Below are 26,479 nucleotides of genomic sequence, written 5' to 3'. Positions count from 1 at the left end.
CCTTGTCTGCAAACCTGAAAAAAAAATATTTTAGGCCCATAACCACCTAAATGAACAAAAGCCAAGAATAAACTGATGCGGCTTTTGCATAGTAAGAATTAAATTTACTTTATTAAAACCAAATGAAAGAGAGTTTTGCTGATGTCCCTTACAAGAAGAACGGCAGGTAAAACCTGACCCTGACAGATGCCAGTGGACGCTGCCTGGCCACAGCCCTCCTCTGTGGGAGAAGGGTTTCGGCTTTGACCCAGCTCCCACCCTTGACAAAGCAGGACGGGGAATTGCTGCTGGCACCCAGAACCTGGGAGAAGTAAAAAAATCAACCGTTAAAGCAGATAAAACCATGTTTCAAGAAAATAGAATATGATTATAAAAAATAACCTGTCGCTGTATTAATTCTTGGACGGATTGTTAACTCGTGGAATTTACTGCTACAGGACACGAGTGACTGGTAATTACCCAGTAAAGCGGATATTGCAGCCATCTTGTCACTACAGGTCAGATGTATTTAAAAATTATATACTCCTGCAGGGTTTTGACATAAAGTGTTAATTAATGAAGAGTAAATCTAGAGGGTATGTATTTAATATGTGCCTATCATTTGGCTTCTTGGGCTTGCTGATTGCTGGGCAGGAACCGCTGCTGTGTGCCACATAAAGTCACTCTTGCTTTCATGCGGCAAATTTTATTCCCCTGTACACTTTTTCCTAATACAGCCCAGCGTACACGCAAGGCTTCTGGCATGTTCCTAATGAGGTGCATGATAAGGAGGGAAGATGTAAGGTGTGAGGAAGACGAGGGAGTGAGAAAGATGCTGCTACGGATCACCCGGCACAGCGGGAAGAGGCTTGCAGGGCGGACGGGGTTATGACCAGAGGTTGTGGAAAGGGGTTTCTTTGCATCGCCCCATACCTGGCGTTGATCCGCCCCCAGCGCTCGTCTCTCAAAGGGGATGTTTCTCGAGGGTCTCGGCTTCTTATCTGTTCCCCATGCCGCTCTCCCCGGGAGGACAGCTGCCGCCTGTGTGCCACCCAGTGCGTTAGGCTTTCCGCGCGTCCCCTTCGTTTATTCAATTTCCAGCCCTGTTGCACACAAACATTTTCTCAAGTCTGTGCTGCGCGGTGCCGCCCGGGGAGGGGTGACTCCGTGCCCCGGGTTGCGAGAGGAGGCGGGCACGTTGCCTGATTTAAAAGTTTTTTTTTTTTTTTAAAAAAACCCTAACCGACAAAAAAACCCGAACAAACAAGTAAAAAAGTTTTTGAAAAAAAGGTTTAAACACAAGAATAAAGTGTGCTGACTTTTAGAGACGGGCTGACGGCCGCTGAGGCACACGCTTGCGGCGGCCGCTCCGGCAGCGCGGGCGGGAGCGCCAGCCTCAGCCCCGCTCCCCCGTCGGGCCCGGGGGGCAGCGCGGCCCCGGCGGCAGCGGGCGGGGCGGAGGGATGGGGGGAGGGAGCGGGGGGGCCCGGCCCGGCCCGGCCCCGCGCTGCCCCCGCCCGCAGCGCGGCGGCACCAGACGCCTCCCTCTCCCCGCGGCGGCTCCGGTCCCGGCCCCGCCGCTCCCGCTCCTCCTCCGCTCCGCAGTTTGCGTCTCGCCGCCGCTCGCAGCCAGCGGCGGGGCCGCGCCGCGCAGTGTCCCCGGAGCCGGGCGCGGGGCGCAGCGGCCGCCCGCCGAGCCGCCGCCGTCCCCCTGCATGGCGGCCGCCCCGCAGCCCTAGCCGGCCCCCCCGCAGCCCTAGCCGGCCCCCGGGGCCCGGGGGAAGCGGCGCGGGAGCCGCGGGGCGGGGGGGGAGGTTGTCCGGAGGCGGCGTCCGCGGCTCTCCCGCCGCGGCAGCATGGCGCGGGGCGGCGGGCGGCAGGAGGCCGCCGCCACCGCCCGGGGCCGCCGCCCGCGGGGCCGGGGGCCGCTTGGCCTCCTCTGCCTGGCGCTTCTCTGCGGGCTGGGCGCCGCCGAGGCGGAGTTCTCCATCCTGGACGAGGCGCAAGTTCTGGCCACCCAGATGAGGAAACTCGCCACCGAGGAGCTGGGGGTCGTCACCATGCAGGTACGGCCCGGCCCGGCCCGCGCCTCGCCTGGTTTTCTCTCCCTCTTCCTCTCCCTCCCTCCTCCACACGCTCTTCCCGATTCCTGTTTTGCCCTTTCTTTCTTCTTTCCCTTCTTTCTTTCTTTCTTTTCTTCCTTCCCCCTCCCCGGTTCTTTTCTGCTTCACAAACTTCCCCGCCGTGGGGGCCGCCCGGCTCCCCTCGGCCCCGGCTCCCCTCAGCCCGCCGCGGAGCCGCCCGCCCGCCCCGGCCCGGGGCTGAGGGGTGCGGGCCACGGACCCCTTTTTATTTGTGAGTTACACAAAAGAAGCGGGCAGAAAACGCTCCCCGCCGCCTCTCCCCCCGAAGTCCCGAAGGCCGGTTTTTGCAGAGGGGTCCGAGCCCGGCCTTGGGGCTGGGCCCGCCGCGCTCCGGCTGTCGGGCTGGCGGCTCGGTGCTAACCTGCCTCCCGCCCGAGCATCCCTCTGCCTGCTGGCAGGGAGCTGTAATGAGTCGTGTCCAGCCCGACAACGCTCAGATCGGGGTAAAGAAATGCTTCCCGGCCCGAGCGTGCGTTTGGACAAGTTTATCCAGATGCTGTAATTCATTGCGGGATTTGGGTGAAGGAGGTGATGAGGAGCTATTTGCATCTCGGGCTGAGAGGCTGCATGTTAACGGGGTATTTTGTGGAGGGACTGGTCGGACTTGCAGGGTGTGCTGGTACCTGCGTTATTGCTGTCGGCTGCGGAACCTCTGGGGGGGAAAGTGAAATCAGATCCCAAGCAGCTTTAAGCGGAAGATATGGTCAGTACCAAATGCAGTTTTAAAAGCCTCCCAAATTGAAAAGGAGACACTTTCATAGAATCAGCAGGGGTCTCTACCCAAATGGCCTTTTATCTTCTCTAAACTGGCTTCATTCTCTCACCTCTGAAACATCATTGTGCCTGCTGGCCTCCTAGGGCTGTGTTTTGTCGGGGGAAACACTGAGCTGTCTCTTGTCCTTGATGCTAAGAAGAGGTGGATTTAAATGACTTCACTTAACAAGGTAGACTACTGATGTACTGAATTCAAGGAAGTCACTTTTTTTCCTATGCCATGCATACGCATGCATGTATTTCCCCTCAGGATATGAGCATAATTATGTAAATGGTGGGGTCTTTGGTTAGTGCAAATTAAATCAGTATAATTGTATTGCTAAATCTTTTCTGGTGTTACGAAAAGTCTAATACAGTCATCTCAACAAGTATTGTCTTTTAAAAAGCAACTCAGAAAAATATACATGGTTACCCTACTGTGATACACTAGGTAACCGTAGGATGAGCCAGGTTTTCTTTCCAAGAATTATACCGATGATACGAACTCGGGAACAATCTGGATGATTGGTGCACAGGGATGCAAATGATGTTAAACCTGTGTTTACTATTAGTTGCATATTTAAGGGCCCAAAGTAATTTAATGTGGTGGAACTGGTAGTAGACTCTGAAAACCCTTTTCATACTGAGCTCTATTTTTATATGCTTAATATTTTGGCTGCCTTAACTCCCATCAAGCTAATGTGCAGCTTGTCCTTTACTCTCCCCTGTAACATTATTACAGCTGTTTAAGATTAAAAACTGGTGGGAACAAACCTCCCCTGAATTTAGAAGCTTCTTTGCTGACCTTCTACAGTAGAACAAAAAATGTTATGACATGTGTCACTGCAGCCCATGCTTCTCACTTGATTTTTAGGGCAGAAATTTCCTCAGCCTGCTTAGGCAAGGCTGGATGTAGCTGGCGCGGAACTACCCTTTTTTTCGCCGGTGCAGGGCTGTTGGCGAGCAGTGGCAGGCGCCTGGTGCCAGGCGGTGGGTTGCCTGTGCTGCAGGACCATTGGCGCAGCCGAGATGCCTGAGGCGATGCAAACAGGTGCTGTGGCAGGGCTGTGTCTGTGTGGAAAGGAGGGGTGGGAGATTTTGGAAGAAGAGCGAGAGTGCTTCTGGACTTCAATTGGATATAAATGTAGGGGTGTTGCCCTGGGTTTAGAGGGTGAGGTGGAGGCAGGCCCCAAGTCAAGACCTAGTGAGAGGAAGCTGCGGTAGCGAGAGGAAGGATTAATATCCTACCATTTAGAAGCTGTGGTTTTATTTAGTTTCATAAATTGTAGAGGAGGAAGTGGCAGGATTTAATGCTTCCCTTGCGCTCTTCCTTCGTGCTTTGGTCCTTGCCAGTTGTGGCTTCCACGTCTGCATATCCTGGTAATAGGCAGGAGGGGTAATTGTGGGAGAGGGCTTTGGAGGAAGGATAGGTCTGAGCTGGAGGTGGGGAAGGAGCATCCAATGAGTGAAGGAGCAGGTGGAAATGCTTAAATAGAGTGACGGTGAGAGGTTGGTTTGGGTGTGTTTTGAGTCTGGAAAAGATGAAATTGTAGACGGAGCCTCCATAAATGCAGGAAGGGAGTATGAGGTGGAGCCTCCAGAGCAGACACTAGAGGAGCAATGGAAGAGGTAAGAGGGGAACCATGAAATTTCTGAGCCTTAAATGCCTGCGTAATGAATATGGAAGTTGTGAGATAGAAAATAAATTTGTTTTCTGCTGGAGCAGCCATCAGCGCTATAAACGAGATCTGTTTCCTCTGTGTGGTACCGACTTCCTGCGATACATTTTTATTTTACCAGTATTTCACGTAATTAGTCCAACAGCAATAAGGACTTGGTGTTTTCAGTCAAATCGCATTGTTTTGCTTTGTGGAGAGGAATGAGGTCCGTGTACATCTGCATTGTAATATAGGCTGGAGCTACAGGAAGAGCGAGGATGAGGGAGATTTCTGATGCCAGCATCAGTGTGACAATTGTTTTTGGCACTCATACCACAGCTTTCTATTTATAGACACTTGCGTGAGTGCATCTGTGCACTATCTGACTATTACCTTTAAGAAATGCTTTGTTTTCTCACCCATGTAAGTGCTCTGATTTCATATATAAATTTATTCTTTGAATGGTACTGCACAGAGCAGCTGAGGATAATGTATCGTATGTGACAATTCATGAGATGAACACTTGCTGAACGTATTGAACACCAGTTTAACAGTTTCTTACTTTAGTCTCAAAGTAAAATGTACGCATTTGTATCACATGAGGTATTCTCTTAGTGAGAACGTGTGTTGGGCGCTGCGGTGCAGAAGGATGTGTGGGTTCCTGGGTGTCGGTGTGTTACTGCCCTGGGTGTTATTTGTCCAGGAGTGGTTAAATATAGAAGGTTCATCGATTGTCTCACTTTCTCTATTGCAGCAATTAATTATTATTCCCACTCCATTTGACAGTTCTACAAAACCACAGTTAATGACACTGCTGTATCTTAACATCACATGTATTTCCTTCTGTGCGTCAGGGTACAGGGTGGTGTGTATGTGCACATGCTTGCGCATTTTTTTTCCCCTGAGCAGTAGAGGTGATCTGTTTATGGTTCTCCCCAAAGTTCGACAATACTTTGTCCGAAATAACCAGAAACAGCCGCACTGTGATCCCTTACAGGACAGAGAGTGCCGCGCTGTGAGAGCGGCAGGAGGAGAAGCTGCTGGTTCGCACGGGGCTGCTGTGCCTGCAGCAGGATGCAGGTACTGTACCTACAGTCCCCTGTAACCATTGTCTTCTTTTTCCTGTTAGCTAGAGCACACGTTGACAGTGTCAGTACCATTCCAGGGAGCAGCATTTGGCAGCAGGCTGCATCCTTGGAAGACGGCATGCAATCACATCTCCACCTGCCAATCTGAGCAGCCGTATTACTTGTCATTACTTAGAACCTACATCTTAAACAGCCTAATGTCATAACTTGCAGAGAGCTGGAGCCTGGTGAACGAGCAGTTCGCGTGGCAGTCCTGTAATGTGTTCTTCTGGGCAGAGCTGACACTCAGCAGTAATTAGAGCTAAGTGCCCCTTTATGCTAAAATTATAACTAAATTGGTGGTTGTGGCGTGACCTGGTCTGCTGGTAGAGTTTCACCATCCGTGTTACCTGGCTCGTTTGACTTGGTTGAAATTACAGAGTAGGCTGTGGGTTGAAACAACTGAGATTCTTTGGTTGGGAGGTAGAGGCAGCAGAAGGATAAACCAGAACTTTTGTGATCATTTTGTTTGGTTTTGGCATGGTTTAACTAACCCTCTAAATCTGCACAGGGCGTCCAAGGTGAGGGCTATTTTTTGATAGTGTAGGGCAAGGTAACATCTCTGCCTCAAAAATGGGGCTCTAATACTTGCAGTGAGAGTTGAAAGGATTAAGCAATGCTTTGAAGATGAAAAGCATGGTTAAGCGCTTCTATAACTTTCAAAATGCATGTTGATGTTTCTAGTCAGATAGTAACAAAAGTCATAGGCCCAGAGGGCCTTGAATATTTTTGAAGGCAGCTCTGCCATCTTAATCCTTCACACTTGATGAAGGAAGCACAACCCTTTCTCATTGTCTGGAGGTTAGAAGAAAAAAATGCATTTTGACCCTGAAATCAGCAGTTTACTGGTAATTTTTTCCCTGCCTTTTTCCTTTTTTTTTTTTTTTTTGTTTGTCTTGTTTTATATCAATACTTGCTCAGGTGATGTAGTGATGTGTAAAATAATAAACAGCATAGTACATGCTTCTCCAGGTTGATTGGCAAGTTTATTATTTATTTTACTAATCACACGCCTGGCCATATGTTTTTCAAGAAGAACAGATTGTGCATAGACCAGAATGACACAGAGACAGGGAGATGTCTATATGTTTATATGAGGAGGGTGCCCTGACACCATTGTTCTGAAAAATCCATGTTCTTTGAAGATTTCTGGGTGATGGCAAAGAGTTGCAGTCACTAGAACTGTCCATTTATTTAATCTCTTTGAAAATGAGCACTGACAGAATACAGTGGTTTTTTCTCTAATGGAATGGTCTTCTGGCTAATGACAGTGGATTTCTGACTTAGGAGAGAGAAATCCCATTTTGAGGTGTGCTGCAGACCAGTTGAAATGCCAGAATTGTGGTTCTGCACCTCTGAAACCAGGGTTTTCACACATTTCCCCTCTTCTTTGTATGGGTATTTACAAATAAATCTGTCGGTGGCTGTGACGTGCTTGTGTAGCAAGTGATGTAGGGCACCACAAGTTCTCCAGCACCGGGTCTGAAACCTGGACCTTGGTGGACCCTTGGACAAATGACAGCACAGAAAACTGCTTCCCTTTTTTTCCCCTTTTATTTTCAGGTTATTTCCAGCTTGTGAAGCTGAAATACATTAGAAGAATTCAAGTAAGGAAGGCCGATAAATGTTTGACTGTATCTTTTCTTTTTTTTTTTTAATTATTATTTGGCAGTAGTGCTCACTTTGGTAATAATTACAGAGTAGAAACCAGTGGAGTAAAACCTCATCTGTTTTACATGATTATGTCTTGGTTTGAATCCAGCTACAGCAGCCTTTTTCAAGGCGCTCTGAAAGCCCAAGACTGCAGCAGTTTTTCATCCTGTTCCACATGGATTCTTTTTTTTTTTTTTTTCCCAGCATGAAACATTTCAAAAAGATAGAGAAGGGTCCTGGTGGAAGGGCAGTGAAAATGGCTGTGCATAGGAGACGGAATCTGGATTTTTAATTAGGCTTTGAGTTGTTTCTTCAAAGTGTCGGGACATCATTAGTGATTTAAGTTTTGTTGCATTAGCGAAGACTGATGTTGCACTTCAAATGCAGAGAATGCAGCTGTCCTGTACAGATAAAAGTTGCCGAGTGTGGTGCAGCAAGGTGGGTTGGTAGATAATTAGCTGTCCCCTGCACTGCTGCAATGAAGGACACTGCCAGTCGTGGTGAGGAACAGAGGGGTTATTAGCAGCAAGAAATCCAAGTACACCATGAAGCGATTGGGAACACCATCTCAGCTGTGGCAGCACTGATAACACGTATGTTAAGAAGGTGCAAAAGTAAAAGGCATGCGTTAGCCCTCTTTTTTCTTGGCTTAATTCAGGAGAGGAGGAACCATTAGTGCGTGACAATCTGAACATAGCAGAGAAGCTGCTCTGCTACCGGTAGCTTGGCCAGGCACCAGTGAGAAAAAATGTAATGCTTATTTTCAAATAAAATCGAGTGCTTCACCTTCTTTGAGACAGAAAAGCAAGATATGTCTGAGAATGGAAGGAAATGTGAAGTATTAAGATATTTGTGTGTGTGTGTTCACCAGTTATTATTTTATGTCTGTGGATAAAAGGAAGTATTATGTATTAACAGATTTTTTTGTTCAACAGTTACTGTTTTCAGTTCATCAATTATTGGTGAAAAATTGGCAAAGAAATGTTTGGAGCCGTGTCAGTTTGTGTGTGGAAGTGCCCAGCTGTAAGGAATTATCCCAAATGTCTCTGTGTCCGGACACTGCGTAGTTTGAACTGCTCGGGGCTGAGATACCAGGCTACCAGAGTGTGAGCCTGGCTCTCTGTGAAGCCTGCTCATGGCAACACGTTGTGGGTCAGAGCCTATGGCGGCTTTGCTGGGGACTTCAGTGGGGGTTGGAAAATGTCCCAGGAATGATTCTCTTGTATGTAGTTGAATAGGAAAATATTAACTTTTGGGTTTATTTTTCCTTTTTTCCTGTACCTGGATAATATAGCTTAAAAATGGAAATTTAAGTAACTTATTTGATGTATCAGCCTTTGTTTTGTATGTCAAAAAAATCTGCTGAGGTTTTGACTAAGAGCTATACTACCTATTCTTGTATCGTAAGCTTAATACAGAATAAAGTATAAAGTTATAAAGTATGGAGTGACTGCATTCTGCAGTCATTGCTTTCCTGTAGTTTATTGTTGTTGAATAATGTGCAATGTGAAATCTGGGAGGATATTCTTGTGCTCTCTTTCCCATGGAAAACAGAGTTTACTAACGTGGATACTTAGCCAGTGTCTGTTGTCAAGACACACTTTATCTAATATAAAATAGTGTGCATGCTAAGTCATTGCTTGAATCTTGCATTATGTGTGTTCTTCTCTGGTACAGATTTCTGTACGATACTGCATGTCTAATTTAGCAGAGAAAATCTGAGCTGACTTTTGAAATAATGGTACCACAAGTCAATAATACTAATTTCCAATCCCATGAAAAGTTGTAATGGAGTCCCTTTTATCAACTGCCTGTAAGGTCTCTGTAGAGTCTCTCAAGTGATTTTGCAAAAGTGTATTTGCACAATTACAATCATCAGTGAAAACAAACTATTAGTCTTCCTTTACCAGCTTCTCAGCCAGAAGCAGCTGATAAAACCAGCTTTTCACTAGCGCTGTTCCCAAGCACATGGCTTTGCTCATCTTTGACTATGTGATTTGAGGATCGAACCACTCTAGTAGGACCCGAGGGAATGGCTGGAAGGTGTGCCAGGGGAGGTTTAGGTTGGGTATTAGGAAAAGGCTCTTCACCCAGAGGGTGGTGGAGCTCTGGAACAGGCTCCCCAGGGAGGCAGCCACGGCACCAAGCCTGATGCTATTCAAGAAGCACTAGGACAAGGCCCTCAGAGATATGGTGTGAAATTTGGGGTTGTGCTGTGCAGGGACAGGAGTTGGACTTGATGATCCTTGTGAGTCCCTCCCAACTCAGGACATTTGATGATTGAGTCAATGATTCTATTAGTAGAGCAGAAGAGCCCTACCACCTCTTTGAGAAAAGCTGTAATTTTACTTTCGGCAGTCTAGCCAGTGCTCTCTGTCCAGTTTTGGCCATCCTTTGCACATGCTCCTGTGATGCTATATGCATTCTTGGCTATACTTATAATGGTCACAGGTGGGAATGAGGCATGGGGAAAAGGCTTTACAATAGACGCATCTGGAAGTTGCCGTAAAGGTTTCTAGAATTTCTTGTGCATTCACTCTGGTAGAGTTATTGGAGTATTTTTGTGCCCTTTTTTGTGGCTTTTGGACCTGAATGTGTTTAAAAGCGAGTTCAGCTTGATGGCGATGATATGATGGTACCACACCAAAGAGCTGGGGTGCTCCCATGACCTCCCTGTCTCTGTTTCAGTCCCTGCTCCTCTTACTTTCAGCAAAGGAAATACTAGAAAAGTTTCCTTTTGGACCATACTGTCACCTCAGAGGTAATATTGAACCAAGCCTGGGGAGATATTTGTGGTGATGGGGCAGAGGGGAGAAGGGACAGACTCCCCGAAGTAGCTATAGTGGGAGCCTGTTTGCCTGGAGCAAGCCCAGGCTCTGAGCCAAGGCTGGAAAGGGCTCACCAGCCCTTGGGAAGGTCACATGGAGAGCCAGGAGATCTCTTTGCCTTTTATTTGTTGGCAAATAAAGGAACCCCAATCTGTGGGGGTCAGCAGTGTAAGTTTTTTATCATAACAGACTTTCCTTTTGTGTGAGGGTAGCATTTGACACTAAAATGAATGGCAAGTTAGCAAAATATCTTGGTTTTAGCCAAATAAGCAACAGTCTTCACCAGTTCCTTCCCAGAAGACATGTTAGCACAAGGAAGATCAGCTGTGTGATCTCTGCATGCCTGTGGCTGATCCTGGTTTCGTCTCCTTCCCCTTTACCCAGTGGTGGCAGCTGGGCATGAAAACTGGTTGAAAAGCACTACAGCCGCAGGGAGAGGTGTTCAGCGCATCCAGACAATGGTGTGGCCAGCAGTGATGGCAGAGCTGTTCCTGGCCAGAGCCCATTCCATGTCTGCTGCATATCAGATCGTGTGCTACAGCGTGGGACAGTTCAGCTTGCTGATGCATTATCCCAAACCTGGCTGCTGCTTTGGGAACAGGAGAAAGCCTGAGGTCTCAGCAGACCGGTTGTGTTTGACTTGTGCTAGTACTGTTTTGTCTTCAAAGAGCAAAGAAGAGAAAAATGGGCCGTGTGATGCTTTTCAGGGTGAAGTAGATGCTGAGATGTATGCATGGGCAAACATCAGGTGAGGGGCGCTTTTTGGGAATACTGTACAGTAGCCTGGTATGACTACAGAGGCTTGCGCTTTGTGGGAGCAAAATTAAGTTTGCCTGAAGTGTTTTATTTCAGTGGTAGCCTATCCATTGCACATCAACACATAGGCAAATGCTGATGGAATATCAGTGCAGAAGGTTGTTTTCAGGATATTTTTATTGTTTTGTTCATGGTTAGTGAACTAACACATTGTGTTCCCTTGTTTTTTCCAATACAGAAGTCATATGGCATTTCTGACTTTTGATTTTGGAGACCTAAACGCCATTTGGAGGAAAAGAAAGCAGCAAGATCTCTCATTGCAAGGAATGTAAAATAGAGGAGGAAAGGCCACTTCAACTCAGTGGATCCTGAATTGCAGTTCAGTATTTTGTTAGCAGTGGAGGCTGAAGTGGGTGCAGGTCTGCAGGTTCAGCACCCAGTTGACAGCAGCTGGCATGTCAAGCCCTTGTGACAGCAGTATTTGAGAGAGGCCAAATGAACATTTTAGAGACAGAATTTTTGTGTTGTATGAAAGGCATACGAAGGATAAAATAAAAGGATATTTAATATGAGGATAATACATTTAACCATTTTAACAATGAATGGATATTTAATTTAAATGTGCTACAATTGCGGTCTGGGTAGTCAGACTTCCTTGAGCATGCTGGTTGCCCAGACAGTTGTGTGTAATATGAATTTCTTAGTTGTCTTTCATTTCTTTTGCCAGAGGCTATCCAGGACTGCCAGGAGTGATGTGGGATTTATTCCCTTGGTCTGGCTTGGTGGAGTGCAGCTATAGGAAACAGTTTATAGGGAGAACTGCACATTCTGGTGCAGGTAGGAAGACAGGAGTAAGCACTAAGGATGGCTCATTTGTCACATTATCTGGCAGCAGTCAGGCATCTGTTTTTAAACTGTAGATTTCAAAGTCTTTGATCTGTTAGATTAAAATTAGAAAATGTTATTCCTGGACACACAGTCTCTTGTCTTGCTTGTAGGAGGTCATGATTTTAAAAAAGATTTTTTTTAAAAGAAAAATGTTAATATTCAAATACGTTGCAGGAGGAGAACAAAAATTACAAACTTTTAAGACTTTTTAGCTTTAGATTAGCTTCACCAATGTCAGCGTCGCAAATGTAAAGCTAACATCACTTAAGTAGCCTACCTTCTCTTGTCTGAGTTACTGCTTGGTAGTGTAATTTGGGAAAAACTGAAGCATATTTTTCATTTTTTTATTTTTGACTGAAATGAAGCTAACATTTTAAATTATAATATTCCAGTTCTTCCTTCTGATTTCTGCTGCTGTTGTATTTTACATAATCCTAGATGATTCCGGTAGCTGCTCTGAGGCATAGGCTTGATGGTCTTGAAGTTGTTAAAATCAGTTAGCTAAAGATCCAGCTGCTCTTGGCGGAGGTACCCATGCTGTGCTGAGCTTGCTTCCAGAACTGCAGGATTTTTATTCCAAAAGTTGTGTTAGGTTTTTAACATTTTAGATATTGACATCTGATGATGTTGTATTTCCATTAAAACTGCTGGATGCAAAGCCAAAATTAAAATAACCCCAACATAACCATAGTAGTAGATAGCTAGATTAGTAGAAACGACTAGTCATTTATTTCTGTTTGGTAAGAAATAGAATCTAATGAATTTCAAAATACTGATACACCGCGATGTCACTTAATGTAAATCTACCTCCTGCTTCATATTTATGTATTTATTCAGTCAGCTGTTGACTGTAAGTCTAGAAATACATTTAAAAAAATACGTTCCGGTAATTGCAACCTCAGACTTTCAAACACTGCTTTTTCATACATGTCCGCGAATAGAAAGTCAGCCTCCAAAAATAAATGAAACCCAATGTACATTGCTATGGTTTCCAGTGTTTGAAATAGAGGATTTCTCTTTGAGGAGCAGAGGTGCAGCAGCTATTCTGAGAAGGGAAGAAGGCTTGGAGTCAGGCTGAAATGAATGCAGACCTGCTATGTGAAGGCTCGTTTGAAAAATAAGGCCTGCTGAGTGTGTTCTCTGCTTCAGGTGTGTCGTCTGGATCATTTATTAGAGCCTGAAAATTCATGCTAAAGAGGAAAACTAAGCAGCTAGAAAGGGATAACACAGTCATAAAAAATTTTAGTAGAGAAATGCATTGTTTTGGCAATTCTTTGAAAACGTCACGAAAGCTATTGTCTCTTCTGAGCCAAGTTAGATGAGAGCCACTTTGCTAAGATGCACGTATAGTGTAGGTCAGGCTTATTCCAGATTCTCACCTATTTTTATTAATACATATCTTGGAAACAATTTCCCTAACGGCCAGCATCGAACGAGCACTTAGCCCTCCTCTGCGTGACATGTATGGGGCTGAGGTGGTTGGTTCTCAACTCCAGTATGGCAGATGGACACACCTCTCCGGTCAGCACAAGAAATAACACGATTGTAACAGGTACCCTGAATTTTTGCCCTTGATAGAAGATATCCCTGAGGGACTGGCAGGGAGCTGGGTGGACGCCTAGGGCTGCGAATGTGTGGACCTGAAGATCTGCAGAGTGCTGTCTGCATGACAAAACCCAGCATTTTTAGAACCATCCGCTCTTCCTGTGACTGCAGGGAGGAGCTGGACTGGGGTTTTGCCACTGCTGCTAGGAGATGACATTTCATTTTAATACTGAAAACAGATCCACGGCCTTCTTGGGATTCTTGCTCTGAAATAAGGTTAGAGCCAGTATTAGCTTTGGGCCCTAGGTCTGATTGCAAGTCCAAAAATATATCTAAAATATTAGAACCTTGCTATAGCAAGCCTGTGGGCTGGCAGCGTGGCTAGTTGCAGATCCTGCAGAGGCCGGTATGTGAGGCTGGCGTACAGCCATACCCACGCTGGTGAAGATTGTCAACTTGTGGCCTTGCTTTGATGCAAAAAGGAAAAAAGATATTTTTTTTTTTATTTTTTTTTAATTTTATTTTCCGTTTTGGTGGACAGAAAATAACTTGCTTTCTTGCAGGGCTGCCAGGAATTTATATCTACCTGACTTAGTTATTCAAAACCTCGGGAGACGCTGAGCCCCTGTGGGCAAAGGAAAGAGAAGAAAAAGATATGGAAAGGGGTATGATGGAGAAAGTGGATAAAGTGGCTCTTAACTGCTTTGGTTTTGATAAGAGCAGGAGCAAATGCTCAGGAATGGCAGCTCACCAGTTAATCCTGACACCATAACAGAAGAGCAGGATCTGATCAAACTCTTTTAATCTTACTATTGCCAACCCGCCAAAGCAGAGATGCTGCTGTCCTCTGAGAATCATGTTTGGTGTAGGTATGTTGTCTGGGCTGGAATTGTCTTTTCTGTTTTATCCATGAACTGTGACAGATGCAGAGTGGTCACGGTCTGAGGTGCCTACATGTTGCCAAATACAGAAATTAAAGCATTAAAACAATCAAAGTGCACCTTTGACTGTCGTGTGGGTACCGGGCCTATGTGAGTATTACTGCAGAGGAGTTGCGAAGCATTCCCGGCTACTCATTTTAAACCCCAGTTTTCTAGTAATAGACTTAAAAATCTTATTGTGGAGTTGAGTTAGTGACTGAGTCTTCACTTTATAATCTCTTTATAAAAATGTATGCACATTAACAGGACGTATTTAATAGACACACTGCCTAGATGAAAGGGTGCTTTGTGGAAGGAGGCTTTTGTGTATTTCTGGATCTCTCAGCAATTCCTGCGGAGCTTCCTGAGTCTGGCTGACACTGAGCGGCAGAGGAAAAGACCTTCTCGCTTTCAGCTTGAATGGAGAATAATGGGGAGCGAGATGGGAGTGGGGGAGGGAACCCCACTCCCCGATGCGGGGCGATTGGTATGGGCGCTCACCAGCCGAGCATTTAACATTTTCAGTTCTTCCTACCCCCAGCTGGGGCTTTGCATTTGCAATGAGCTCCGTGCTACCCTGGCAGCACAAGTGGGTCTGCGTGAACAATAGCAGTTTCCCAGCCTGGTGAAATTGAGACAACTTTTCTCAGCCCAGGTAGTCCCTTTATTTCTGGTTTGGTCCACAGACAAGATGTTTCTGAAATGGCCACTTACCAGAATAGTGTTAGGTTGGGGCTTGTTTGGGTGTTTTGTTTTTTTTTTTAATTGAGAGCTTATGTTATCTTTCATCTTTTACTTAATCCGTCAGCTGGATTTTGGTATTTTTTTCTGTCTGTGGCGCACCAGAGATTCTTGGCGAGAAAAAGGTTTTCTTTTTCAAAAAATAAGGCTGCAAGGTCACAGACACATTCGGTTTGACCTGGCAAACATCTTCATGACAACAAGAGTCTTGTGGACATCTAATTAAGTTTCCACTAGCAAAAAGAACTAAACTTTAACAAAAAAAAAAAACCCAAACAAAAAAAAACCCTGAAGTTCGCTGATAAAGACATTTCCTTTTGCAGTTGCTGCTAATTCATGTGCTCTGTGGGATTACAAGCAGAGGGAACTTCAGCTTAGTCCTGTTGCAAGGACCCCAGAAAATGTATTCCGGTTTGGAAAGATCTGACTGAAGATTCACAGAGAAGATTATTAAAAAAAAAAAGAAAAAAAACACCCACGCACTTTTAATTAGGATGATAAAGCTGCACAGATGTGATTGGGGTCCTTTGGAGCAGGGTTTCTGATTTGGTCAGATGGTATGTCCCTGGTGGGAAAGGTAGGTGTACCCTGTGTATTGAGTTATTTCTTGCTGGTTTCTGTGCAAATGCTGCTTGTGGTTGGGTACTTCCAAACAGATGTGTGTTGATAGAGGTGGCTCTTGCAGTGCACCTCACCTCTGCTTCTTGCCTTGGACCCCAGTTGCCTGTCTTCATCCAGGTCCTCGTATTTGTTTTTCAGCTGTGGTCACAGCTGGAGACTCCGTGTCAAGAAAGCAAAAGTAGGCTTGAGTTGAGTGTTTGCAGGTTCCCCTAAAGGGTAAAGCAGTTGTGCGGTGGCTGAGAGTGAAATCTGTGGATGGGGTTACACCCAGGTAACTTCAAAGAGATACAAAGGCATTAAATTGGAAAATGTTGCAAGAGGAACATGTGTGGCCAAGGTTACAGTGAATCAGGGGTGAAAGGCCGTAGGCTGGGCTCTGTGTTCCCGTCTGACTTGAAAGCACTACTTGTCTTAGGACAAACCGAGATATTATGCATTGACGTCATTGCTATGACTGAAAATTTCACCTTAAGAATTGCAAAAATCTTTTTGAAACAAATCACTCAACACCTTTTTGCCGGCAGCCCCAGCCCAAGCATGCAGCATTTCTCTGTATAAAACCAAAATTAGGAACCAGCCTGTTAATTTTTGGATGCAGGCATAAACCCTTTCCAGGTGTGCTTCTAAACTGATGCATTTCAGGTGCTGCTTACTTTCCTTGATCTCCTCTTGCCAAAGAAAAGATTTCACAGAAGTGATATAGTAAGCACAAAAATCCTTGATTTAATTCTTCCTCTAAGACAAGGCTATCTATCTTTCCCTGTTAGCCTCCTATTTAATTCTGTGTTTATTGAAGTGCATTATGCGGATATATGTGGGACCTTATGGTATCTGTTTATTTCTCCCTCTTTTTTAATCAAAACAAGAAAATCTGGCAAAGGGCTAAGATGTCCCTAAGTCACTGAGTGATATTTTTTTTTTTAAAAAATTACTTTTATTTACTACCCATCTTAAGGATAAAAGCTTCCTAGTTCATGAGCTTTCCCATATTTTTAGTTTTGAGTACTGGCCTTGCTTCATTAGACATGATTGAACGTGGAATTTCTAGGAGCATGTGGTTGTACTGTGTTAATTTAAAAAAGAAATGAGGAGTTGTGTCCTGCAGGGTTCTGAAACTGGAGGGGGCAGCAGCAATTGCTGGAATCAGAAATTGTGGCCCAGAGGAGGCCACAAAAATGATCAGAGGGCTGGAGCAGCTCTCCTACGCAGAAAGGCTGAGAGAGCTGGGGTTGTTCAGCCTGGGGAGACCTTAGAATGCTCTGGGGTTACCTTATAGCGGCCTTCCAGTACTTAAAGGGGGCTTATGAGAAAGATGGGAACAAACTTTTTAGCAGGGCCTGTTGTGATAGGACAACGGGTAATGGTTTTAAACTAAAAGAGGGTAGATTTATACTGGATGTAAGGAAGAAATTTTTTACAGTGAGGGTGATGAAACCCTGGCACAGGTTGCCCAAAAAGGTGATCAATGCCCCATCCCTGGAAACATTCAAGGTCAGATTGGACAGGGGCTCTGAGCAACCTGATCTAGTTGAAGATGTCCTTGCTTACTGCAGGGGGGTTGGACTAGATGACCTATAAAGGAGTTGTTCAACCGAAACTATTCTGTGATTCTATGAAATTAGCCATTCCCCCAGTGATGTGGATATAGACAAATTGGGAGTTTTCTGCCATAGAGTGTTGCTGCTCCAAATTTCTCCTGATTACAGTTCTTTTAAAATTTTGCCATTATTAAAATGATCAGTTGGACTGAGATTGATCTCATAGATATGAACTGTACATTGCAAGGTGGTGTGAAAGTTTTATGTTCAGAACTTGTGGGAATTAAGTAATTTTTGATTAATATTGGCAGGAACTTAATCAGGAGCAAAGAGCAGGGATTTCCCAGCAATCACCTGAGTAGTCTGCTTTATTTTAGCACATTGCATGTGGGCTCAGGATAAAGTCTTATGTTAACTTCTTGCTAGTTTCAGATGAATAAACAAAAATACGTCCTGCATCACTGCAAACCTCACCTTTCGCTAGGCTCTCCATGCACGTGGCTTGTTGCACAAATGTGATGTTACCTGTAACCTCCAGCAGCTGGTGGAAATTTGTTGTGTTCGTGAATTTGGTGTCTTTCATAAAGTTTTTTGTGGCTTTACCAGTTGAGTGCAACTATTCTGTAATAATGAAATTCAGCAAGCTTTGAACTGTTTTTTGCAAAAGCAAGAGGTAATTGAGATTTTTAGTTTCTAAAAGGAGGTATTTGGAGTTGATGAAGCACCTGAAACTTCTGTGGTTTGATAGCAATCCCCTATATAGTTATTTAATGCTTTTCTATCCTACTTGCTTAGTAAAATACTTACAGAAACACATACAGAGTATGCTGTATGGTAGTACTCTGAACTATAAAAAGCATACATGTTCTGAAAGCTAGAGAGGTTTTTGTTTGGTTGGTTTTTTTTTTTTAATTTTCATTACTTTCATTGCATATTTGCTGCAGGTTTTGTGTTCTTCACATTTAATCTTCAGTTTCTTTAGGGGAGAGCTGGTTGAACATTGAATTGAAAATCAGGTTCCTAGTTTGTCAGATGAAGATTTCTCATGAAGAATATTTATATTTTTTTCTTTTAATAGCTACTGCATGCTTTGCAGGCTGGGATAACAAGTATTCTTTTTTTTTTTTAACCAGAAAAAACCCCGTCATTATTGTTATTACGATTTTATTTTTGGTGACTAAAAACTGAAACAGGAAATGACCTGAGACAGTTTCCATGACACCCTTTCACTTGAATCCGGTTTTCAGGAAGATGAAAGGCCAAAGCAGCCTTTTGATAGTGAGCAGCTAATTGGGTGGCTGATAGAGGCAGGTTTTCCTACGTGGGGAAAAAAAAAGGAGAAAAGAAGTGGAACAGCTGTGTTTTGGTATATATGTATAATCCAAGATCAAACTCTCCAAGGGCAAGGAAATACTGTGAAACGAAAATTAAGAATCTTTGAAAGAATAAATGTGGCTTTTTTTTGGGGTAGGTTGTGTTTAAAATAAAAATCTACTGGAACAAAGGTGTTAATAAATAATGGATTTGTGAAATCAGAACAGAACCTCTTGCTCAGTGCAAAATGTGGTGTTGGTTTTTGTTTCTGCCTAGGCAAATCCCAACAAAATGGCAATGTGCTCGGGTGTCTTTGCTGTTTCCTTTGCTCGGTATGTTCCTGCCCAGAAAGATGCGTGTGTGGTTAGAGCAACATGCAGCCAGGTCCGCTGTTACTGCAGCTCATCTGAGGGCAGTTCCTGGACTCCCTCAGTTCTGATCATTGCTTTTGCTCTTCTTCTAATAGTGTGTGTTAAAATGTTGTAGTGCAAAAGTACAGTGCAGAAATCTGTCCTTTTTTTGAATGTAGGTTTAAATTTGAGAATTCTCTTCCGCTAATAATGGGGATGCTGATCAGGGTGTTAACATACATGTAATCTCTGCAGTGAAAAATAACCTTCCAAGACATGGCAAAGATGATAAATACCTAAAATTAAGTGAAATACTTAGCACAAGGAGGGTTTTTTTTTGTTATAAATAGTTCAAATCTCAGGTAATGAAGCAGATTAAATGCTAGATATTCAGGCAGTTTAAGCTTATTTTTCTTTCTGGGACTTGATACAATATGAAGTGAGTGCATGTTCCCTGTATCCATATCACTGGATAGAAAAAGGGAGTACTGATCATACAGTCCTACCTTGTTCGTTTTTCCCTCTGCTGTCCCACTTAGTTTGGGAACTCCAGATGTCTGAACAAATTATTTCTCCTCCAAAAGTGGGTGTTTTAAGTTGATAAACTTACGAGCCTGTTACTAATTGGTGTCTGGTGTCTATTTTTGATTGGAGGGAGAGGTCCTGAAGGAATCCTCGTAAGTTGAGTGGTACAGCAAGATGTGACTGATGAGGGTGCGGTTTCTAAGTGGCAGTGTTTGTTTCTGCTACAGCATCTGTAGGTGTTACAGTGCTGTTGTATTTTATATCTCTTAAAACATAGGCGGTGTGCTACAACTGGTGTCACTTTTGGTTTACAAACTGTTCGTAAAATTGTCCTATCCAGATACGGAAGTGAGAAGCTAGGTTTTAAAAGTTCTTGTTTTAATTTCGTGAAAATAGAAGGTGCAAAGGACATCTTAGCTTGCAATCGTATTGAATATAGTTTCAGATTTACTCCAGTGAAGTAGGGAGCAAGTAACTCTGATTTGTGGATTCAGACGCAGGTTGTGATTAGACGCATTGGCAGATGATGGCACATCCAACCTCATGGCTGGCTGCTGTGCAAGGAGGAGGTCCTTCTCTGGGCATATGCTCCTGCTGTATCAGGCCTAGGATTGCAGAGCAAGCTCATGAGAACCTGCTTTATTTTCAGCAAGTATCTGTCAAGCTGACTCATCTTACAGCCTAGTGGCTTAATTCTCATAGCAAACTGTGTTTTCAGGAGTGTTACAGAAGCAGTTGGTCTGATCCTGCTTATTGAGAGGAGAGGGTCTTTCTTGCCCCTTCACTGCCATGAGGCCCATGGACAATCCCTTGGGCTCTCTGAGCTGGCTGCACCCACCTGTGCAGTACTCCTTCCCTGTACCCTGAAATTAGCCTCAGCTTTCATGAATGGTTGGATGGATTTTCGTGGCTTGCTCCTTCTTCAGTAGGTGTTTTTCTGTCCAGATGGAGAAGATAATTGCTTTATCTACTGTGTTACTTGCCACAGTGCATGAGTTACACTTATATTCCCATGAAGTCTTCAATACCCGGAAGGGAAAGTTTGTAGGAATGTTTTGAGGTTGCTGTTGCCTTGGGACCTGTTGTGCTCTCCATGGCTATGTGGTACCCTGTTGGTCCTGGAAGTGTGTCCAGCTGGTTAGTGCTATTTCCATGCATTGTTTTCTCTTCTGAACTTCTTATGCAGAAGATGCCATCTAGGCTGGCATACTTCAAACTAAGTGAAATAGCCTGGTTTTTATCTCCTGAATATCGAAGCGAGCCTTTTTTGAATGCAGGAGACCGGGATTACACCGATGAAAGCTATGTAAGCCAACCAGTTGCTAGTCTTTCACAGTGACTTCAGTGGTTTGTGAACCTAAAAATCTACTGCACAATCACTAAACAACCAACAGGAGATAACTCTGGAAGAATTTGGCACAGCTCTGGCTGATTGGTGTAAGGCCTTCTCACTACACCACCATGTACTCCTAACTTCTGCAATGGTAAGGAAGCAGCTTACTGTCTGAAAGGGCTGCTTCAACATAAATAAGTAAAACCCTCTAAAACCAGCTTGAACTGCTAGTGTTGGGCAGCTCCTCTGCCTTCTCATATGAAGATCTTATTAGGCAACAGCTGTGGTCCCACTGCCAGCTTTCCTCTGCAGACTAAGCCTGGGGGACTGCTCGTTAGCTCCCTGCCTGCCTGCGAGAGAGGAGAATGTAAAATTAATACACGACGAAACGGCCGCGGTCTGACACTGTGGGAATGCAGGTGGGCTGGAGTGATGCGTGGGAATTAAACTAATGTGCTAATTGTGCTCCTCGCAGGAGGCTGGTTGCTCTGTGCAATTTTGGTATTTTCCGGTATAATAATCCTGGTGGGTTTTCCCCAACTCTTTCCTGCTCTCTCTGCTGATAGAGCCTTTAATATTGTGGTTTGTGTGAGAATTTTTGTATTTTGTGAGAATTTGGAGAAATAGATAGGTGTTCCCTGCCTTCAGAAATTGCCAAATATTTCTTTCTTTATGAATATAGCATGATGTTTGCTGCTACTCCTGTGTGACGATGCAGTGTCAAGAGTGTTATTTCCCAGGAACAGTGTCTGCAGCTGACAAATTTCTGTGCGCTTTGGAATTGTGAAATCCAATCTTGTGCTTCTGCTGTCAATATGGAGCTTTCTCATGGCACTCCTTTATTTTTCTTTAAAGGCTGAAATTTTAGTAATGATCCGAGAGTATATAGTCAACTATTTTGCTCAGAAAATAGTCAATACACATGCATTGTGAGAGCTTGAAATAAAATAAAGGCGATCTGCTGTTGTACATGGGAGGCAGAAGGTGGTGTGTTCCTGTGCAGCTGTGACAGTCCTGTGGGTCCTGCTGCTGGGGGGATCATCCCTCTTTCCCTGTCCCTCTCTTGTAACAAATCTGTTTTATCTGAGATTAAATGAAATTAACCTGAAAACAAAAAATGGTGGCAAGATGTTCCAGAAGCAGCAATTTAATAATAATTTTGAATTTCAGTGGTAAAGAAAACAAGTATTTCATACAGATGCTGTTGCCAGAGCCCTGTTAAATGCATTTATTCTCACGAGTACTTTATCTGGAAAATGTTTTGCAGGCAAGAAATATGCAGGGTTTTTTGTTCCTTTGTTGATGTTTATCTTCAGAACAGGTGGAACAATAACTGCTTAATAAGGCTGTTTGTCTTAAATGCAGCTATTCAGAAGGCCATAGAACAAATAAATTGGAGACTAAGCGAAACGGAAAGTTTTGCTTAGCTACAGGGAAGTTAAAGTTGAGAGAAAAAATTGAAACCCAGGTCTCAGTGTCGCAAGTACTGGTCTACATCACTATAATGGTGTAAATGCCTCGAGGGAGTTGCAGATGTGATTTATTTACAGTGAAAGGGTCTTGTATGCTTCCAGCAAAGCACAAAGCAATGAATAAATGAGTGTTAGGCTTGAAAACTGCCTGATGGACTTTATATTTTGTCAGCTGTACTACTTGGTAAGTATTGTTTTTAGCAGTCATCTTTCTTGCAATGTGCTGTGTGATGATTTCCGAATTCCTGCATGTCCAGCTGTGTTACGCTGGTTTCTGGAAGTCAGACTGCACCATGCCACCGGTATTGCAAGCCAGCATGCCTCTCCATGTATCAAATTCAGGATGGAACCTGCAGCTTTCCACAATGCTGGCAGCTCAGTGAGAGTTAATGAGTGATTACCACTGAATATACGGTGGTCCATTCTGTATTACTGCTTGAGATCCTTCAAGCACTAATGTCAGTAAGTACTACAGGGGTTTGGTGTTACAGCTCAGAGGTTCCTTCCTTGGCTGTTTGCCCCATCTCTCCGCTGAGGTTTGCCTCACTAATAGTCATGTTAGTGCAACTATTTGTGGGGCTGAAGTATAAACTGGATCCTTGAAATGAATCCCTGGGATTTCAGGGATTCGGCACAGCCCCAAATAGTGGTGCCGGCACAGCAGAGTGCTAGGGTGGATATTTCTTATGGCAGATTTGTTGCTTATGCCCGTGTATATGTAACTATGCTGTTTGAGGTAAAGAATAATTGTGTTTTAAAACTTGCCAGTTTTAAAGACGGGTGATCATTGTATGCCAATCTCAAAGAATTCACCTTTCAGAGGCTCGTTCTCACTTTGTTTTGTTAGGAAAAGTGCGTTGCCGGAAGGTGCCTCCTTGCCTTGCTGCTGCTGGAACAGCTGGCTGAGCTGCTGGGATTGAGCTTGAGGAATAATCATTGAGTGGGGCTGGTTATATGAGAGTGAAGTGTTTACAGTGTCAAAACAGTTCTAAAATTGGGAACAAATGTTTAGGAGGGCCTGTTGCAATAGTACAAGGGGTAATGGTTTTAAACTAAAAGAGGGTAGATTTAGACTAGGTGGATATAAGGAAGACGTTTTTTTACAGTGGGGGTGGTGAAACCCTGGCACAGGTTGCCCAAAAAGGTGGTCGATGCCCCATCCCTGGAAACATTCAAGGTCAGATTGGACAGGGGCTCTGAGCAACCTGATCTAGTTGAAGATGTCCCTGCTCACGGTAGGGGGGTTGGACTAGATGACCTTTAAAGGAGTCTTCCAGCCCAAAGCATTATATGATTCTGTGAGAACATTGTGGAAACCTAACTAGGGCTTGGGTTCAGTTCTGGTTAGTGCTGACCTTAGAAGAGGCAGGTTGCTACAAAAGAGAGAGCTTACACATCAAATATTTCTGTAGCTCAAAGCTATGTTACAAGCAGCTGGAAGGTCCTCTTCAAACTTTTGTTTGTTGCAAAAGCCTACCATGCTCAAGGTTAGTGTGTGCCTTCTGTCCTTGGAGAGATGGAATAAAGGCTCAGAATGCTTCTTTCTTTCTTTTTTTTTCCTTAACCAATATATATGTTTACATTAGGCCTTTGTCAGCAGTCGAATCTTGCAGACTTAGGTGTTGTGTTGTGTTATGTTGTTGGTTTTGGTTTTAATTTTTCCTCCATGTGTCTTTCAGGTCTGTTTTGGTGCTTGAACAGGACATGCCAAACTCTTGACATAAAACTAACTTTGCAGGTTGTAAACTTAAAATGGTATTGACGCTGTAGAAACCACTTATCTTACTTTGTCCGCTCTTTCAACAAGAAACACATCAAAAACTAATTCAGGAATCTTCTTTCCACCAGTTTCTTCTACACTTTATGTATTTTATAGCTTTATTGTATGAGTGTCCTACGTTTTGGGTTTTTTTTTGTTTTGTTTTAAGTGAGAGCACTGAAGTTTCCCCTGTAAAATGACAGGTTAGAGTAGGGGGCAGATGTTACACCTGAAATTACCTTTTTAATTATCAAGATTATTCGCAAAGAGATGCAGTCATCTTTAAAAACCAAAGATATTACAGGTCGTTCATGTTATGGCTTCTTTTTTCACTGCTTCACAGGGGGCTGCATTTTGTAAAAGCAAAACTAAACCAGAAACTTTCCTGGTGACTTTTGGGGGACTGAGCAAGGAGGGGTGCGTAGACTGATATAGTTAAAAGGTTAGGGAGGGTAGGAGGAGGTATGTATTTAATTTTGGTTTGGAAAAAAGGGTCTCTGTATTGTTAGCACTCCAGGATCAAGTAACTAAACCTTCCCAAATCCTCTAGAGCTGACAAACCAAACCAAACCAGGACACCATCTGGAAATGATTCTCTGCTTCATTCTCTGTATTACTAGCATAATGAAATAAAAAAATTCCAAGTCCTTGTAATTGTTGAATTTTGTCATGCAAATGCGTTCTAGACTTTGGAAAGGATTGTAAAGGTTTTGCTCTGATTTTCATGCTTTGAAGAAAACCTCTGTGTCCTTGCTGCTTTGGTTGAATAGAGGAGCAGCTTGCAGCAAGACATCAGCTTTTCAAATCACTTTTATATGAATAACAGCTTGTGGTTGTGAATAAGTTGAAATTGGATGGTAGTAAATGAAAAAATATTGAATTAACATAAGCAACTAGTGATTGCTATGTTTATCGAATAGAATGCCTTCGTAAATTGTTTTAAACTTCTGTAATTATCATCCATCCTCAGATGATAGCTCAGATATTTCTTGGCTGCCTGATGCGTACTCGGGGAGGATTTGGTTAGCATTCCACTTTTTCTGTAGTTTGATGCGAAGGTCACCACCTTGTAATTCTTAACGTGTGGAACAGAACACATACTGCGGTACATTTTCTGTCCAGATAATTTATGTTTTTATTAGCTGAAGTGCGTACTGTAAACTTCACTTTGTGGGTGAGGGTGGAAGCGCAGGGGAGGAGGGAGCAGGCGGGAGCCAAGTCTGGTGCGCAGGGGCGAGGGACGCTGGAAAGCCAGGGATGTCACCTGGAAATGTAGAAGGCACAGGTGTGAACTGGTGGTAACTTTGTACTTAGTAATATTGTTATAACTGCCATGTCATTATTTTTACTTAAAAGTATATATATCTAGTGTTAAAGTCTGTAAATCCTCCATCTGCTTCATATTGCCACTTATTATTCATTTGCAAGTGTAAGGAGAAGCAGGAGCACACCATATTGTTTAAACACCCAGTTTAATGTGTTGTAAGATACTAGAGAAAGGACTTTGCCTTGCATGGAGATAGACCTTTCAGAATTTTCAGAAGGCTTAATTTTTCTTTTTAAACAATTCAATATTCTGTGACCTTCTGAAACCTGAAATTTGTGCCATTACTTCATCTTACTGTGCTTTATCATAGCTATTTTAGGATGGACATCGTGTTTGGGAGTCTTTTGAACTTTTATATTGCCTGATGCTTTTGATTTTGTAGCCATAGCCTTGTGTTTGTATCCTTGTTACATTTAAGAGTGAAAAGACATAAAAAGAATTCAAATCAAGCTGGGGAGGTGTGAAGCTGTGTTCAGTGTAGGTCTGTTGGCTTCCAGTGTCTCCATGTAGCAAAAACTATATTATGAAAACACACATTTAAATAGTGTCCTGGAAAGCTTTTGGAAATTAAAATACAGATTGCATGCTGAAACAGGGAGATAAAGTTAATTTGTGGGTATCAGCAATTTATTAATTTATTCAAGTTAAAATTTATTAATTTGTTAGGATAAATTATCAGTATCAGCATAATGAGAAATCTGCTGTCCAATAATTCTTTTCCCTACTTTGACTGTCAAATACTGATACTGGTGTAGTAGTAACTGTGTTTGACAACAGGAATATTTATTCCCTGAATAGCATTAATCTACTTCAATTCTGTCTACATTCAAAGTAACGTTAATGCCTTTATTTCTCCTTGGTGTCTGAACTTGCTAATCCTGATACCAAAGTGGATTATGGTGTCATTTCCGCATATTCAGACAGATGTGCAACACACAGATAATCGGACAGAAAACCAAAAGAAAGGGAATTTATTTAGGTTGCAGAGCTGGGGGTGGTCTCTATACAGCCTTAAATCCTTAATTCAATTTCAGGTTTGCCAGTCAGTCCTGTTGGCTCACACGCCAAATGAGGCTCAGTAAGCTTGTGGCCTTGCTTCATGCTCAGTTTTAACATCGGAAGCTGTGCCTCCACCACAGTAATGTTTTGATGCCTGTTTAGTACGATTCATCATGTATTCACAGTGAGTGGAATGATTATATAGTGCTTTAAAAGCATCACACGTTTTAGTAAAATACTGTTTTTTCC

General features: G+C 43.6%; 1 protein-coding gene across 1 annotated transcript in view; it reads left to right on the top strand.

The window, feature by feature from the left end:
* The first annotated feature begins 1,738 nt into the window (after window positions 1-1,738).
* Window positions 1,739-26,479, top strand: part of CACHD1 (cache domain containing 1) — a 114,506-nt gene continuing 89,765 nt past the window's right edge. The window contains exon 1 of the mRNA XM_075097367.1: window positions 1,739-2,045. Coding sequence (XP_074953468.1) covers window positions 1,836-2,045 — 210 coding nt within the window. The 5' untranslated portion in view covers window positions 1,739-1,835. The remainder of the gene's footprint in view (window positions 2,046-26,479) is intronic.

This window comes from Phalacrocorax aristotelis, chromosome 6 (assembly GCF_949628215.1).
Source record: "Phalacrocorax aristotelis chromosome 6, bGulAri2.1, whole genome shotgun sequence".
In the NCBI taxonomy this organism is placed as follows: Eukaryota; Metazoa; Chordata; class Aves; order Suliformes; family Phalacrocoracidae; genus Phalacrocorax; species Phalacrocorax aristotelis.
The sequence above is the reverse complement of the archived record's forward strand: the minus strand, read 5'-3'. Positions and strand labels throughout refer to the sequence as shown.